This window comes from Gigantopelta aegis, chromosome 10, assembly GCF_016097555.1.
Source record: "Gigantopelta aegis isolate Gae_Host chromosome 10, Gae_host_genome, whole genome shotgun sequence".
Classification (NCBI taxonomy): Eukaryota; Metazoa; Mollusca; class Gastropoda; order Neomphalida; family Peltospiridae; genus Gigantopelta; species Gigantopelta aegis.
The window spans coordinates 1,285,392-1,300,891 of record NC_054708.1 but is presented as its reverse complement, the minus strand read 5'-3'; the positions used below and the strand labels follow the sequence as shown (position 1 = coordinate 1,300,891).

Sequence of the window (15,500 nt, the reverse complement as noted above, 5' to 3'; positions counted from 1 at the left end):
TCGGGTTCACATTCTATTTCTTTTAATACACCTACAAACTTTGGTGTCTTCACAATATGATATCGGGTTCACATTCTATTTCTTTTAATACACATACAAACTTTGGTATCTTCACAACAATATAATATCGGGTTCACATTCTGTTTCTTTTAATACACATACAAACTTTGGTATGTTCACAACAATATGATATCGGGTTCACATTCTGTTTCTTTTAATACACCTACAAACTTTGGTATCTTCACAACAATATGATATCGGGTTCACATTCTGTTTCTTTTAATACACCTACAAACTTTGGTATCTTCACAACAATATAATATCAGGTTCACATTCTATTTCTTTTATTACACATACAAACTTTGGTATCTTCACAACAATATGATATCGGGTTCACATTCTATTTCTTTTAATACACCTACAAACTTTGGTATCTTCACAACAATATGATATCGGGTTCACATTCTATTTCTTTTAATACACCTACAAACTTTGGTATCTTCACAACAATATGATATCGGGTTCACATTCTATTTCTTTTAATACACCTACAAACTTTGGTATCTTCACAACAATATGATATCGGGTTCACATTCTATTTCTTTTAATACACCTACAAACTTTGGTATCTTCACAACAATATGATATCGGGTTCACATTCTATTTCTTTTAATACACCTACAAACTTTGGTATCTTCACAACAATATGATATCGGGTTCACATTCTGTTTCTTTTAATACACCTACAAACTTTGGTATCTTCACAACAATATAATATCAGGTTCACATTCTATTTCTTTTATTACACATACAAACTTTGGTATCTTCACAACAATATGATATCGGGTTCACATTCTATTTCTTTTAATACACCTACAAACTTTGGTGTCTTCACAATATGATATCGGGTTCACATTCTATTTCTTTTAATACACATACAAACTTTGGTATCTTCACAACAATATGATATCGGGTTCACATTCTGTTTCTTTTAATACACCTACAAACTTTGGTATCTTCACAACAATATAATATCAGGTTCACATTCTATTTCTTTTATTACACATACAAACTTTGGTATCTTCACAACAATATGATATCGGGTTCACATTCTGTTTCTTTTAATACACATACAAACTTTGGTATCTTCACAACAATATGATATCGGGTTCACATTCTATTTCTTTTAATACACATACAAACTTTGGTATCTTCACAACAATATGATATCGGGTTCACATTCTGTTTCTTTTAATACACCTACAAACTTTGGTATCTTCACAACAATATAATATCAGGTTCACATTCTATTTCTTTTATTACACATACAAACTTTGGTATCTTCACAACAATATAATATCGGGTTCACATTCTATTTCTTTTATTACACATACAAACTTTGGTATGTTCACAACAATATAATATCAGGTTCACATTCCCAGTTGCTTTAATTAAATCTATAAATGGTTTTCAATACAAAAACTGCAGGATAAAACCAAACTAAATGTTGAAGATATACTTTAGTGTATGAATGAGACCGAGATAGATACAGATCATTAGACAGTGTAGTAGTTAATGTGAAGACTGTATGTCAAAATTACCAAACTAAATGTTGAAGATATACTTTAGTGTATGAATGAGACCGAGATAGATACAGATCATTAGACAGTGTAGTAGTTAATGTGAAGACTGTATGTCAAAATTACCAAACTAAATGTTGAAGATATACTTTAGTGAGTGAATGAGACTGAGATAGATACAGATCATTAGACAGTGTAGTAGTTCATGTGAAGACTGTATGTCAAAATTTCCAAATGTTTGACATCCAATAGCTGATGATTGATAAATGAATGTGCTCTAGTGGTGTCATTAAACAAAAAGTTTAACTTTCAGCTAAGCAGGAGGATGATGAGATTGTCTGTCAGATTGTCTATGTTTTCTACCAGATGATTTTCCACGAGATCACCAGGGAGATCATCATCAAAGACACACGTATCCTTGTTCAATGTCTTTCGCGGTAGTTGGTTCGGATGGGTTTTCACAGCTTTATAGTGTGTAACATTTCAACATCTCATATATGATATAAATTTGATTTCAATGTCTTTCGCGGTAGTTGATTCGGATGGGTTTTCACAGCTTTATAGTGTGTAACATTTCATCATCTCATATATGATATAAATTTGATTTCAGTGTCTTTAGCAGTAGTTGGTTCGGATGGGTTTTCACAGCTTTATAGTGTGTAACATTTCATCATCTCATATATGATATAAATTTGATTTCAAATTTGTTTATTACATGGATAAGGCTGGAATGTCATATAGCCCAGTGGTAAGGCACTGGCCTGATGTATGGTCGGTTTAGAATCGATCCCTGTCGATGGGCCCATTGGGCTGTTTCTCACTCTAGCCAGTGCACCAAAGGCTGTGATATGTGCTGTCCTGTCTGTGGGATGGTGCATATAAAAGATCCCAAGCTAATAATGTGAAAATGTTTCCTCTCTAAGACTATATGTCAAAATTTGCCAAATGTTTGAAATTCAGTAGCCGATGATTAATAAATCAATGTGTTCTAGTGGTTTTGTTAAACAAAACAAACTTTAACTTTATTACATGGATAATTCAGTTTAATGCTTTATAGGTGGTGGCGAAAAATGTTTTGGTTTTGTAAAAATGTCAGTTAATGTGACATACTGTTTTGCTTTAGTAAAAAATAAAAAATATTTTGAAGCCATTTTTTCTCAGTAGAATAACAGAGTTGTTTTGACTGTGAATCTTGGACATGGGGTTGAATTCACCCAGCTCTGTTAGGCCTTTTAAGTGACATCACATTGTCATTGCAAGTCTTTTTGCCCTGCACTGCGCGATCACAAAGTGGAGAGAGAATTTAGTGAATTAGGTCCCAGGGCCCATATTTTCAAAGCTGTCTTAGCAGGCTTCTGCCACAAATTAATTTGAGTGTACGTAATAAAAAGAAAAGTGATTATAAGTGTGCCCACACTAAATGGTTTTGGGGAACATAATAAAAACAAAAGTGATTATAAGTGCCCACACTAAATGGTTTTGGGGAACATAATAAAAACAAAAGTGATTATAAGTGTGCCCACACTAAATGGTTTTGGGGAACATAATAAAAACAAAAGTGATTATAAGTGTGCCCACACTAAATGGTTTTGGGGTAGTAATAAAAACAAAAGTGATTATAAGTGTGACCACACTAAATGGTTTTGGGGTACGTAATAAAAACAAAAGTGATTATAAGTGTGCCCACACTAAATGGTTTTGGGGTACGTAATAAAAACAAAAGTGATTATAAGTGTGCCCACACTAAATGGTTTTGGGGTACGTAATAAAAACAAAAGTGATTATAAGTGTGCCCACACTAAATGGTTTTGGGGTACGTAATAAAAACAAAAGTGATTATAAGTGCCCACACTAAATGGTTTTGGGGAACATAATAAAAACAAAAGTGATTATAAGTGTGCCCACACTAAATGGTTTTGGGGAACATAATAAAAACAAAAGTGATTATAAGTGTGCCCACACTAAATGGTTTTGGGGTACATAATAAAAACAAAAGTGATTATAAGTGTGCCCACACTAAATGGTTTTGGGGTACGTAATAAAAAGAAAAGTGATTATAAGTGCCCACACTAAATGGTTTTGGGGTACGTAATAAAAACAAAAGTGATTATAAGTGTGCCCACACTAAATGGTTTTGGGGTACGTAATAAAAACAAAAGTGATTATAAGTGTGCCCACACTAAATGGTTTTGGGGTACGTAATAAAAACAAAAGTGATTATAAGTGTGCCCACACTAAATGGTTTTGGGGAACATAATAAAACAAAAGTGATTATAAGTGCCCACACTAAATGGTTTTGGGGTACATAATAAAAACAAAAGTGATTATAAGTGTGCCCACACTAAATGGTTTTGGGGTACGTAATAAAAACAAAAGTGATTATAAGTGTGCCCACACTAAATGGTTTTGGGGTACGTAATAAAAAGAAAAGTGATTATAAGTGCCCACACTAAATGGTTTTAGGGTACGTAATAAAAACAAAAGTGATTATAAGTGTGCCCACACTAAATGGTTTTGGGGTACGTAATAAAAACAAAAGTGATTATAAGTGTGCCCACACTAAATGGTTTTGGGGAACATAATAAAAACAAAAGTGATTATAAGTGCCCACACTAAATGGTTTTGGGGTACATAATAAAAACAAAAGTGATTATAAGTGTGCCCACACTAAATGGTTTTGGGGAACATAATAAAAACAAAAGTGATTATAAGTGCCCACACTAAATGGTTTTGGGGTACATAATAAAAACAAAAGTGATTATAAGTGTGCCCACACCAAATGGTTTTGGGGTACGTAATAAAAACAAAAGTAATTATAAGTGTGCCCACACTAAATGGTTTTGGGGTACGTAATAAAAACAAAAGTGATTATAAGTGTGCCCACACTAAATGGTTTTGGGGAACATAATAAAAACAAAAGTGATTATAAGTGCCCACACTAAATGGTTTTGGGGTACATAATAAAAACAAAAGTGATTATAAGTGTGCCCACACTAAATGGTTTTGGGGTACATAATAAAAACAAAAGTGATTATAAGTGTGCCCACACTAAATGGTTTTGGGGAACATAATAAAAACAAAAGTGATTATAAGTGCCCACACTAAATGGTTTTGGGGTACATAATAAAAACAAAAGTGATTATAAGTGTGCCCACACTAAATGGTTTTGGGGAACATAATAAAAACAAAAGTGATTATAAGTGCCCACACTAAATGGTTTTGGGGTACGTAATAAAAACAAAAGTGATTATAAGTGCCCACACTAAATGGTTTTTAGGTACGTAATAAAAACAAAAGTGATTATAAGTGTGCCCACACTAAATGGTTTTGGGGTACGTAATAAAAACAAAAGTGATTATAAGTGCCCACACTAAATGGTTTTGGGGTACGTAATAAAAACAAAAGTGATTATAAGTGTGCCCACACTAAATGGTTTTGGGGTACGTAATAAAAACAAAAGTGATTATAAGTGTGCCCACACTAAATGGTTTTGGGGTACGTAATAAAAAGAAAAGTGATTATAAGTGCCCACACTAAATGGTTTTGGGGTACGTAATAAAAAGAAAAGTGATTATAAGTGCCCACACTAAATGGTTTTGGGGTACGTAATAAAAACAAAAGTGATTATAAGTGTGCCCACACTAAATGGTTTTGGGGTACGTAATAAAAACAAAAGTGATTATAAGTGTGACCACACTAAATGGTTTTGGGGTACGTAATAAAAACAAAAGTGATTATAAGTGTGCCCACACTAAATGGTTTTGGGGTACATAATAAAAACAAAAGTGATTATAAGTGTGCCCACACTAAATGGTTTTGGGGAACATAATAAAAACAAAAGTGATTATAAGTGCCCACACTAAATGGTTTTGGGGTACGTAATAAAAACAAAAGTGATTATAAGTGCCCACACTAAATGGTTTTTAGGTACGTAATAAAAACAAAAGTGATTATAAGTGTGCCCACACTAAATGGTTTTGGGGTACGTAATAAAAACAAAAGTGATTATAAGTGCCCACACTAAATGGTTTTGGGGTACGTAATAAAAACAAAAGTGATTATAAGTGTGCCCACACTAAATGGTTTTGGGGTACGTAATAAAAACAAAAGTGATTATAAGTGTGCCCACACTAAATGGTTTTGGGGTACGTAATAAAAAGAAAAGTGATTATAAGTGCCCACACTAAATGGTTTTGGGGTACGTAATAAAAAGAAAAGTGATTATAAGTGCCCACACTAAATGGTTTTGGGGTACGTAATAAAAACAAAAGTGATTATAAGTGTGCCCACACTAAATGGTTTTGGGGTACGTAATAAAAACAAAAGTGATTATAAGTGTGACCACACTAAATGGTTTTGGGGTACGTAATAAAAACAAAAGTGATTATAAGTGTGACCACACTAAATGGTTTTGGGGTAGTAATAAAAACAAAAGTGATTATAAGTGTGCCCACACTAAATGGTTTTGGGGTACGTAATAAAAACAAAAGTGATTATAAATGTGCCCACACTAAATGGTTTTGGGGTACGTAATAAAAACAAAAGTGATTATAAGTGTGCCCACACTAAATGGTTTTGGGGTACATAATAAAAACAAAAGTGATTATAAGTGTGCCCACACTAAATGGTTTTGGGGAACATAATAAAAACAAAAGTGATTATAAGTGCCCACACTAAATGGTTTTGGGGTACGTAATAAAAACAAAAGTGATTATAAGTGCCCACACTAAATGGTTTTTAGGTACGTAATAAAAACAAAAGTGATTATAAGTGTGCCCACACTAAATGGTTTTGGGGTACGTAATAAAAACAAAAGTGATTATAAGTGCCCACACTAAATGGTTTTGGGGTACGTAATAAAAACAAAAGTGATTATAAGTGTGCCCACACTAAATGGTTTTGGGGTACGTAATAAAAACAAAAGTGATTATAAGTGTGCCCACACTAAATGGTTTTGGGGTACGTAATAAAAAGAAAAGTGATTATAAGTGCCCACACTAAATGGTTTTGGGGTACGTAATAAAAAGAAAAGTGATTATAAGTGCCCACACTAAATGGTTTTGGGGTACGTAATAAAAACAAAAGTGATTATAAGTGTGCCCACACTAAATGGTTTTGGGGTACGTAATAAAAACAAAAGTGATTATAAGTGTGACCACACTAAATGGTTTTGGGGTACGTAATAAAAACAAAAGTGATTATAAGTGTGACCACACTAAATGGTTTTGGGGTAGTAATAAAAACAAAAGTGATTATAAGTGTGCCCACACTAAATGGTTTTGGGGTACGTAATAAAAACAAAAGTGATTATAAATGTGCCCACACTAAATGGTTTTGGGGTACGTAATAAAAACAAAAGTGATTATAAGTGCCCACACTAAATGGTTTTGGGGTACGTAATAAAAACAAAAGTGATTATAAGTGTGCCCACACTAAATGGTTTTGGGGTACGTAATAAAAACAAAAGTGATTATAAATGTGCCCACACTAAATGGTTTTGGGGTACGTAATAAAAACAAAAGTGATTATAAGTGCCCACACTAAATGGTTTTGGGGTAGTAATAAAAACAAAAGTGATTATAAGTGTGCCCACACTAAATGGTTTTGGGGTACGTAATAAAAACAAAAGTGATTATAAATGTGCCCACACTAAATGGTTTTGGGGTACGTAATAAAAACAAAAGTGATTATAAGTGCCCACACTAAATGGTTTTGGGGTAGTAATAAAAACAAAAGTGATTATAAGTGTGACCACACTAAATGGTTTTGGGGTACGTAATAAAAACAAAAGTGATTATAAGTGTGACCACACTAAATGGTTTTGGGGTAGTAATAAAAACAAAAGTGATTATAAGTGTGCCCACACTAAATGGTTTTGGGGTACGTAATAAAAACAAAAGTGATTATAAATGTGCCCACACTAAATGGTTTTGGGGTAGTAATAAAAACAAAAGTGATTGTAAGTGCCCATACTAAATGGTTTTGGGGTTGAAATCTTTTGAAATTGGACACTGCATTTTATGTACTTCCACACATTTTAAACAGCAGTTCTCTTACTGTAAACTTTCTAAAAATTAAAAAATATATATCCATTAATTTTCAAGATTTTAGGGTTTGTAATTTTACCCTTTGTACCCTCATGACAGAAACCCTGCTTAGTACTACAAAATGTCAGGGGCTGTGACACATGTCATGGGGACATCATAGCCTACAATTGTTTTACAATATAGCGCTAAGATAACTTTGAAAATATTTGTCTCTGTCGTCATGACAACCTGACATGACAATGTTTCCTTAACGATGACCAGAAGCTCCTGCCTACCTGATAGACCTGATGCACGACAAGAACGCCGTCATCCGGAAAGTGTGCGACGACACACTCGACATGATAGCAGTGAGTGAAACATGTCTTGGCTGGTTTGTTATTAAACATTTGTCTAATACATTTAAAAATGATAGCAGTCTTTTGGGCTCTTTAGATTAAACATTTGTCTAACACATTTAAATGATAGCCATCTTTTTGGCTCTTTAGATTAAACATTTGTCTAACACATTTAAAAATAATAGCAGTCTTTTGGGCTCTTTAGATTAAACATTTGTCTAACACATTTAAAAATAATAGCAGTCTTTTGGGCTCTTTAGATTAAACATTTGTGTAACATTTAAATATGATAGCAGTCTTTTGGGCTCTTTAGATTAAACATTTGTCTAACATTTAAATATGATGGCCGTCTTTTGGGCTCTTTAGATTAAACATTTGTCTAACATTTAAAAATGATAGCAGTCTTTTGGGCTCTTTAGATTAAACATTTGTCTAACATTTAAAAATGATAGCCGTCTTTTGGGCTCTTTAGATTAAACATTTGTCTAACATTTAAAAATGATAGCAGTCTTTTGGGCTCTTTAGATTAAACATTTGTCTAACATTTAAAAATGATAGCAGTCTTTTGGGCTCTTTAGATTAAACATTTGTCTAACATTTAAAAATGATAGCAGTCTTTTGGGCTCTTTAGATTAAACATTTGTCTAACATTTAAAAATGATAGCAGTCTTTTGGGCTCTTTAGATTAAACATTTGTCTAACATTTAAAAATGATAGCAGTCTTTTGGGCTCTTTAGATTAAACATTTGTCTAACATTTAAAAATGATAGCCGTCTTTTGGGCTCTTTAGATTAAACATTTGTCTAACATTTAAAAATGATAGCAGTCTTTTGGGCTCTTTAGATTAAACATTTGTCTAACATTTAAAAATGATAGCAGTCTTTTTGGCTCTTTAGGTTAAAGCTGTAGTCCCTGGAATATTTTTATTATTTAAGCATTTAGAATGGATGATCCAGTTCTGTTTGGTACGTATACGGTCCACCACATCGCTATAGTTTTATTATTTAAGCATTTAGAATGGATGATCCAGTTCTGTTTGGTACATATAAGGTCCACCACATCGCTATAGTTTTATTATTTAAGCATTTAGAATAGATGATCCAGTTCTGTTTGGTACATATAATGTCCACCACATCGTTATAGTTTGGCAATGCTCATTTATCTACATTATCTAGGTCAACTACAAACGCAATGGCCAGCTTTGTTTTCTTCATTTAGCGGGATGCTAGTAGCACTGGGACTTTATATGCTTTGTGCAGGCGCTGAGCTTCTCACGTGATTTTGAACAAATTTAACTGTCTTGATCGAGGGGTTGTCTCATATCCCCAAAACATATTTATATCCATAGAGGTATGGTACAACATCTTTTCAGGGGTCGGTAGGGGATTTGCCTTGACATTTTAACAGTGGCCATCGGTTGGCATACGCGTTACATGTAAGGGGTGTCAATAATTATGTAACGCTCTAGGGGGAGAGGAAGAGGTCGGTGTATTTTAACAGTGGCCATCGGTTGGCATACGCGTTACATGTAAGGGGTGTCAATAATTATGTAACACTCTAGGGGGAGAGGAAGAGGTCGGTGTATTTTAACAGTGACCATCGGTTGGCGTACGCGTTACATGTAAGGGGTGTCAATAATTATGTAACGCTCTAGGGGGAGAGGAAGAGGTCGGTGTATTTTAACAGTGGCCATCGGTTGGCGTACGCGTTACATGTAAGGGGTGTCAATAATTATGTAACGCTCTAGGGGGAGAGGAAGAGGTCGGTGTATTTTAACAGTGACCATCGGTTGGCATACGCGTTACATGTAAGGGGTGTCAATAATTATGTAACGCTCTAGGGGGAGAGGAAGAGGTCGGTGTATTTTAACAGTGACCATCGGTTGGCGTACGCGTTACATGTAAGGGGTGTCAATAATTATGTAACGCTCTAGGGGGAGAGGAAGAGGTCGGTGTATTTTAACAGTGGCCATCGGTTGGCGTACGCGTTACATGTAAGGGGTGTCAATAATTATGTAACACTCTAGGGGGAGAGGAAGAGGTCGGTGTATTTTAACAGTGACCATCGGTTGGCATACGCGTTACATGTAAGGGGTGTCAATAATTATGTAACGCTCTAGGGGGAGAGGAAGAGGTCGGTGTATTTTAACAGTGACCATCGGTTGGCATACGCGTTACATGTAAGGGGTGTCAATAATTATGTAACGCTCTAGGGGGAGAGGAAGAGGTCGGTGTATTTTAACAGTGACCATCGGTTGGCATACGCGTTACATGTAAGGGGTGTCAATAATTATGTAACGCTCTAGGGGGAGAGGAAGAGGTCGGTGTATTTTAACAGTGGCCATCGGTTGGCATACGCGTTACATGTAAGGGGTGTAAATAATTATGTAACGCTCTAGGGGGAGAGGAAGAGGTCGGTGTATTCGAGTTACGTATCATTTATTAAGACTATTTGTTATTTCTATTCATTACTTAGACCTAAAAAGGTGGGGGTGGGGGGGGGGGGTAATTGCGCGATTGGTCTAGGATCGATCCCCATCAGCGGGCTCGTTCCAACCAGTGCGCCATGACTGGTATATAAAAGGCCATGGTATTTGATATCCTGTTTGTGTGATGGTGCATATAAACGGTCCCTTGCAGAAACAATGTAGCGGGTTTCCAAGGCACGTGTGCAGGGATTTTAGCAGGATTGGGGGTTATAGACTGTTGAGCGAAGTTTATATGGCGTCATGCTCCCCCAGAAAATATATTTCAATTTTGTTTAGCTTGGGCAGGTAAGTATTTCGACCCCCAATACCCTCCCTCTTCACATATACTCTAAGATTTTATGTCAAAATTACCAAATGTTTGACATCGAATAGCTGATGATTAATAAATCAATATGCTCTAACATTGATGTCGTTAAACAAAACAAACTTTCCATACGAAAGAATATTTATTTGAATTTGTTGATTATAACACTCGTAAAATTAAGGCGTGAAAACGTCCAATGTCTGCTTTAGTATATTTTATATAAAAAATATACATGCTCAATGTGTTATACAAACTAAACTTTGAAAGTTCCACTAACACTTTATAAAATATTAATTCCGAAATAGATAGCCGATAATACGTTGTAAAGATCAAACCGGTTTTATCAAAAGACTAGTACCCTATCCTCAACCGAACGTTCTTCATACAGCGCAAGATTTCTCATTTCATTTTTTGAGATGACCCCTACAATTTCAAATCCGCAAACACACGTGTTGACTGAAGTTGACAACAGGCTGTCGCTTGTGCTTTGCCGAGCAATGGAGGCACAGGCGACGAATCGAGCACACACAAGTTTTTTAAAAGTGCATTTGAGCTTGTAATTCATATTTGTACATGATGTTATAATATGGTAACCAGAGACTGTAACTTTAAACATTTGTCTAACACATTTAAAAATGATAAGTCTTTTGGGCTCTTTAGATTAAAGATTTGTCTAACACATTTAAAAATGATAAGTCTTTTGGGCTCTTTAGATTACAGATTTATGTAACATAGTTAAAGTAATTATTAAGTAACCTATTTCATTTAGTGTGATCTAGAGTTCACCTCCCAGTCCATAGAAGAGTAGCCCAGTGGTAAAACGCTCGTTTGAGGTGCGGTCGTCTGGGATAGATCCCCATCAGTGGGCTCACAGGTCTATTTGTCATTCCAGCCAGTGCACCATGACTGGTATATCAATGGTAGTGGTATGTGCTATCCTGTCTATGGGATGGTGCATATAAAAGATCCTTTGCTAATGGAAGAATGTAGTGGGTTTCCTCTCTAAGACTGTATTTAAAAAACATCCTATAAATGATTAAAAATCAATGTGCTCTGGTGGTGGTGTTAAACAAAATAAATTTTATTGTAACCTGTGTAACCATGGTAACAACTAGCCCAGTAATACGTACAGAAACATTGTAACCTGTGTAACCATGGTAACAACTAGCCCAGTAATACATACAGAAACATTGTAACCTGTGTGACCATGTAACAACTAGCCCAGTAATAAGTACAGAAACATTGTAACCTGTGTGACCATGTAACATCTAGCCCAGTAATACGTACAGAAACATTGTAACCTGTGTGACCATGTAACAACTAGCCCAGTAATACGTACAGAAACATTGTAACCTGTGTTACCATGTAACATCTAGCCCAGTAATACGTACAGAAACATTGTAACCTGTGTTACCATGTAACATCTAGCCCAGTAATACGTACAGAAACATTGTAACCTGTGTGACCATGTAACAACTAGCCCAGTAATAAGTACAGAAACATTGTAACCTGTGTTACCATGTAACAACTAGCCCAGTGATAAGTACAGAAACATTGTAAAATGTGTAACCATGTAACAACTAGCCCAGTAACAAGTACAGAAAAATTGTAAAATGTGTATACAATGAAAGAGCCAGTAGCCAGTGAATTTCATAGGTTGCTGTGACGTTTATGCTATCTACGTTTTATAGTAAAGTTTTCTAGAGGCAGAGTTCACTTGTCTGTGTGAGAATGTATCGGGGACCCAGCTTATACAACGTTTAGAGTCTAGACTCAATCTTGAATGACGTCACATGTATACAATTTGTATGGCGTTGCCATGACGTTAAAATCTCACATCTATTGATGTGTGGTCGGTCTGGGATCAATCTCTGTTGGTGGGCCCATTTTTCGTTCCAAGCAGAGCACCACGACTAGTATATCAAAGGCCATGGTATTTGCTATCCTGTCTGTGGGATGGTGCATGTAAAAGATCCCTTGCTACTAATGGAAAAATGTAGCAGGTTTCCTCTAAGACTATATGTAAAAAAACAAAACAAATGTTTGACATCCAATAGCTGATGATTAATAAATCAGTGTGCTCTAGTGGTGTCGTTAAACAAAACAAAGTTTAAACTACTAGAATCTTGAGTCCAGACTCTAAAAGCACAGGGCCAGATGTTGATGGACATGACTTAATCTGTTCGTTACCCCAGTCACTGACTTTTTGTGCGTGGTTTAGGAGTTTGACGAGGAGTGGGCGCGGAAGATCCAGCTGGAGAAGTTCCAGTGGCACAACTCGCAGTGGCTGGAGACTGTGGAGACGCGGCACATCGAGGACGATGGCTTCATTTACCCGGAGGACGGCTACGACCCCTACATCCAGGACACAGACATCCTGAACCGACCGGAACTCTTCTACGGACCAGGAGGTGAGTACATCCAGGACACAGACATCCTGAACCGACCGGAACTCTTCTACGGACTGGAAGGTGAGTACATCCAGGACACAGACATCCTCAACCAACCGGAACTCTTCTACGGACCGGTAGGTGAGTACATCCAGGACATGAACTGACCGGAACTCTTCTATGGACCGGGAGGTGAGTACATCCAGGACACAGACATCCTCAACCAACCAGAACTCTTCTCTGGATGGGAAGGTAAGTACATCCAGGATACAGACATCCTCAACCAACCGGAACTCTTTTACGGACCAGGAGGTGAGTACATCCAGGACATGAACCGACCGGAACTTTTCTACTGACCGGGAGGTGAGTACATCCAGAACATGAACTGACCAGGAGGTGAGTACATCCAGGACATGAACCAATCGGAACTCTTCTACGGACCAGGAGGTGAGTACATCCAGAACATGAATCGATCAGAACTCTTCTACGGACCGGGAGGTGAGTACATCCAGGACACGAACCGATCGGAACTCTTCTACGGACCGGGAGGTGAGTACATCCAGGACATGAACCAATCGGAACTCTTCTACGGACCGGGAGGTGAGTACATCCAGGACACGGACATCCTGAACCGACCGGAACTCTTCTACGGACCAGGAGGTGAGTACATCCAGGACACGGACATCCTGAGCCGACCGGAACTCTTCTACGGACTGGGAGGTGAGTACATCCAGGACACGGACATGCTGAACCGATTGGAACTCTTCTACGGACCGGGAGGTGAGTACATCCAGAACATGAACCGATCAGAACTCTTCTACGGACCGGGAGGTGAGTACATCCAGGACACGGACATCCTGAACCAACCAGAACTCTTCTACGGACCGGGAGGTGAGTACATCCAGGACACGGACATCCTGAACCGACCGGAACTCTTCTACGGACCAGGAGGTGAGTACATCCAGGACACGGACATCCTGAACCGACCGGAACTCTTCTACGGACCAGGAGGTGAGTACATCCAGGACACGGACATCCTGAACCGACCGGAATGCTTCTACAGACTGGGAGGTGAGTACATCCAGGACACGGACATCCTGAACCAACCTGAACTCTTCTACGGACCGGGAGGTGAATACATTGAGGACATGGGACATACTGAACAGATGTAAATTCCTGTGTTGGGGAGTATTGTCCGGTCATTATGTGTAGTTAGCTTCATACTATTACCTCTGTGAATAGATGCTGGACGAAGATATGGTTTGGCACAAGATATGAGATACTGTTAATGCAAATTATTTTTCCTGCATGTTTTGTTAAATTGTATAATTATATATTGATTATTATAAGAATGTGTTAATTTGAAATGTTAAGATTGTTGTATTGTCTCTCATGGTTATTTCTGGTTACAGAAGGGTACGAACATGGAATGCTGGACGGCCATCTGACTCCCGAGTACATCGACGACAGCGGCTTGTACAACGGAAATGCAGATTACTATGGGTAAGAGATAGGTGGCAGTAGTTAATTGTAATACTGACTTAGACCCAAAACACACCTTGCAGATTACTATGGGTAAGAGATGGGTGACATAATACTGAAAGTGTTTAACTGCAGCCTAAAAAAACCGCTAATTAGTTAATCGTAATACTTACTTATAGGGAAAGTATAGATGTCGGTGTTTATCTTCAGGCTTTGAACTATCATCAAACAGACATAAAGTAAAGAACACAGGATATATACACAGATATCGGTGTTTATCTCCAGGCTTTGAACTATCATCAAATAGACATAAAGTAAAGAACACAGGATATATACACAGATATCGGTGTTTATCTCCAGGCTTTGAACTATCATCAAATAGACATAAAGTAAAGAACACAGGATATATACACAGATATCGGTGTTTATCTCCAGATGTAACAATTAATTAGTTGTGATTACTGTGAACCTGGTGAACAAAGTCTTTGATAAGGGTTATTATTAATGATTCAGAAATCTCTACACCAGTTTGTTAAATGTAGTTTGTAACCAATTTCCATTTCCATTAGCTTCTGTAATTAAATCCACTCTTAATTTTGAACAAATAAACTTCATCTGCAATAGAAGCCTACCATATTATGTAGTATTATATTGGGATGTTGGGCCTCACGACTTCATGCCATGTAATGAGTCCACCATTAAGGGAGTAAAATTTGTGTAAAGGCATTGCATCTGGGTGCATATTGAGTATTTATGACCTTTTAGGTACGTTTTGTGAAAGTAAAACCAGTATGTGGGATAATTCAACCTCATTTGAAGATAGTATGTTCATATCAAAGTTGGTGGATGTGTGTTAATGATTAAAAATGTAAAT

General features: G+C 36.8%; 1 protein-coding gene across 1 annotated transcript in view; it reads left to right on the top strand.

Moving 5' to 3' along the window:
* The window catches only part of LOC121382666 (kinesin-associated protein 3-like), a 42,275-nt gene that overhangs the window by 22,628 nt on the left and 4,147 nt on the right, over window positions 1-15,500 (top strand). Inside the window, exons 13-16 of the mRNA XM_041512201.1 lie at window positions 1,894-1,992; window positions 7,889-7,974; window positions 12,976-13,165; window positions 14,557-14,647. Of these exons, the coding sequence (XP_041368135.1) occupies window positions 1,894-1,992; window positions 7,889-7,974; window positions 12,976-13,165; window positions 14,557-14,647 (466 nt within the window). The remainder of the gene's footprint in view (window positions 1-1,893; window positions 1,993-7,888; window positions 7,975-12,975; window positions 13,166-14,556; window positions 14,648-15,500) is intronic.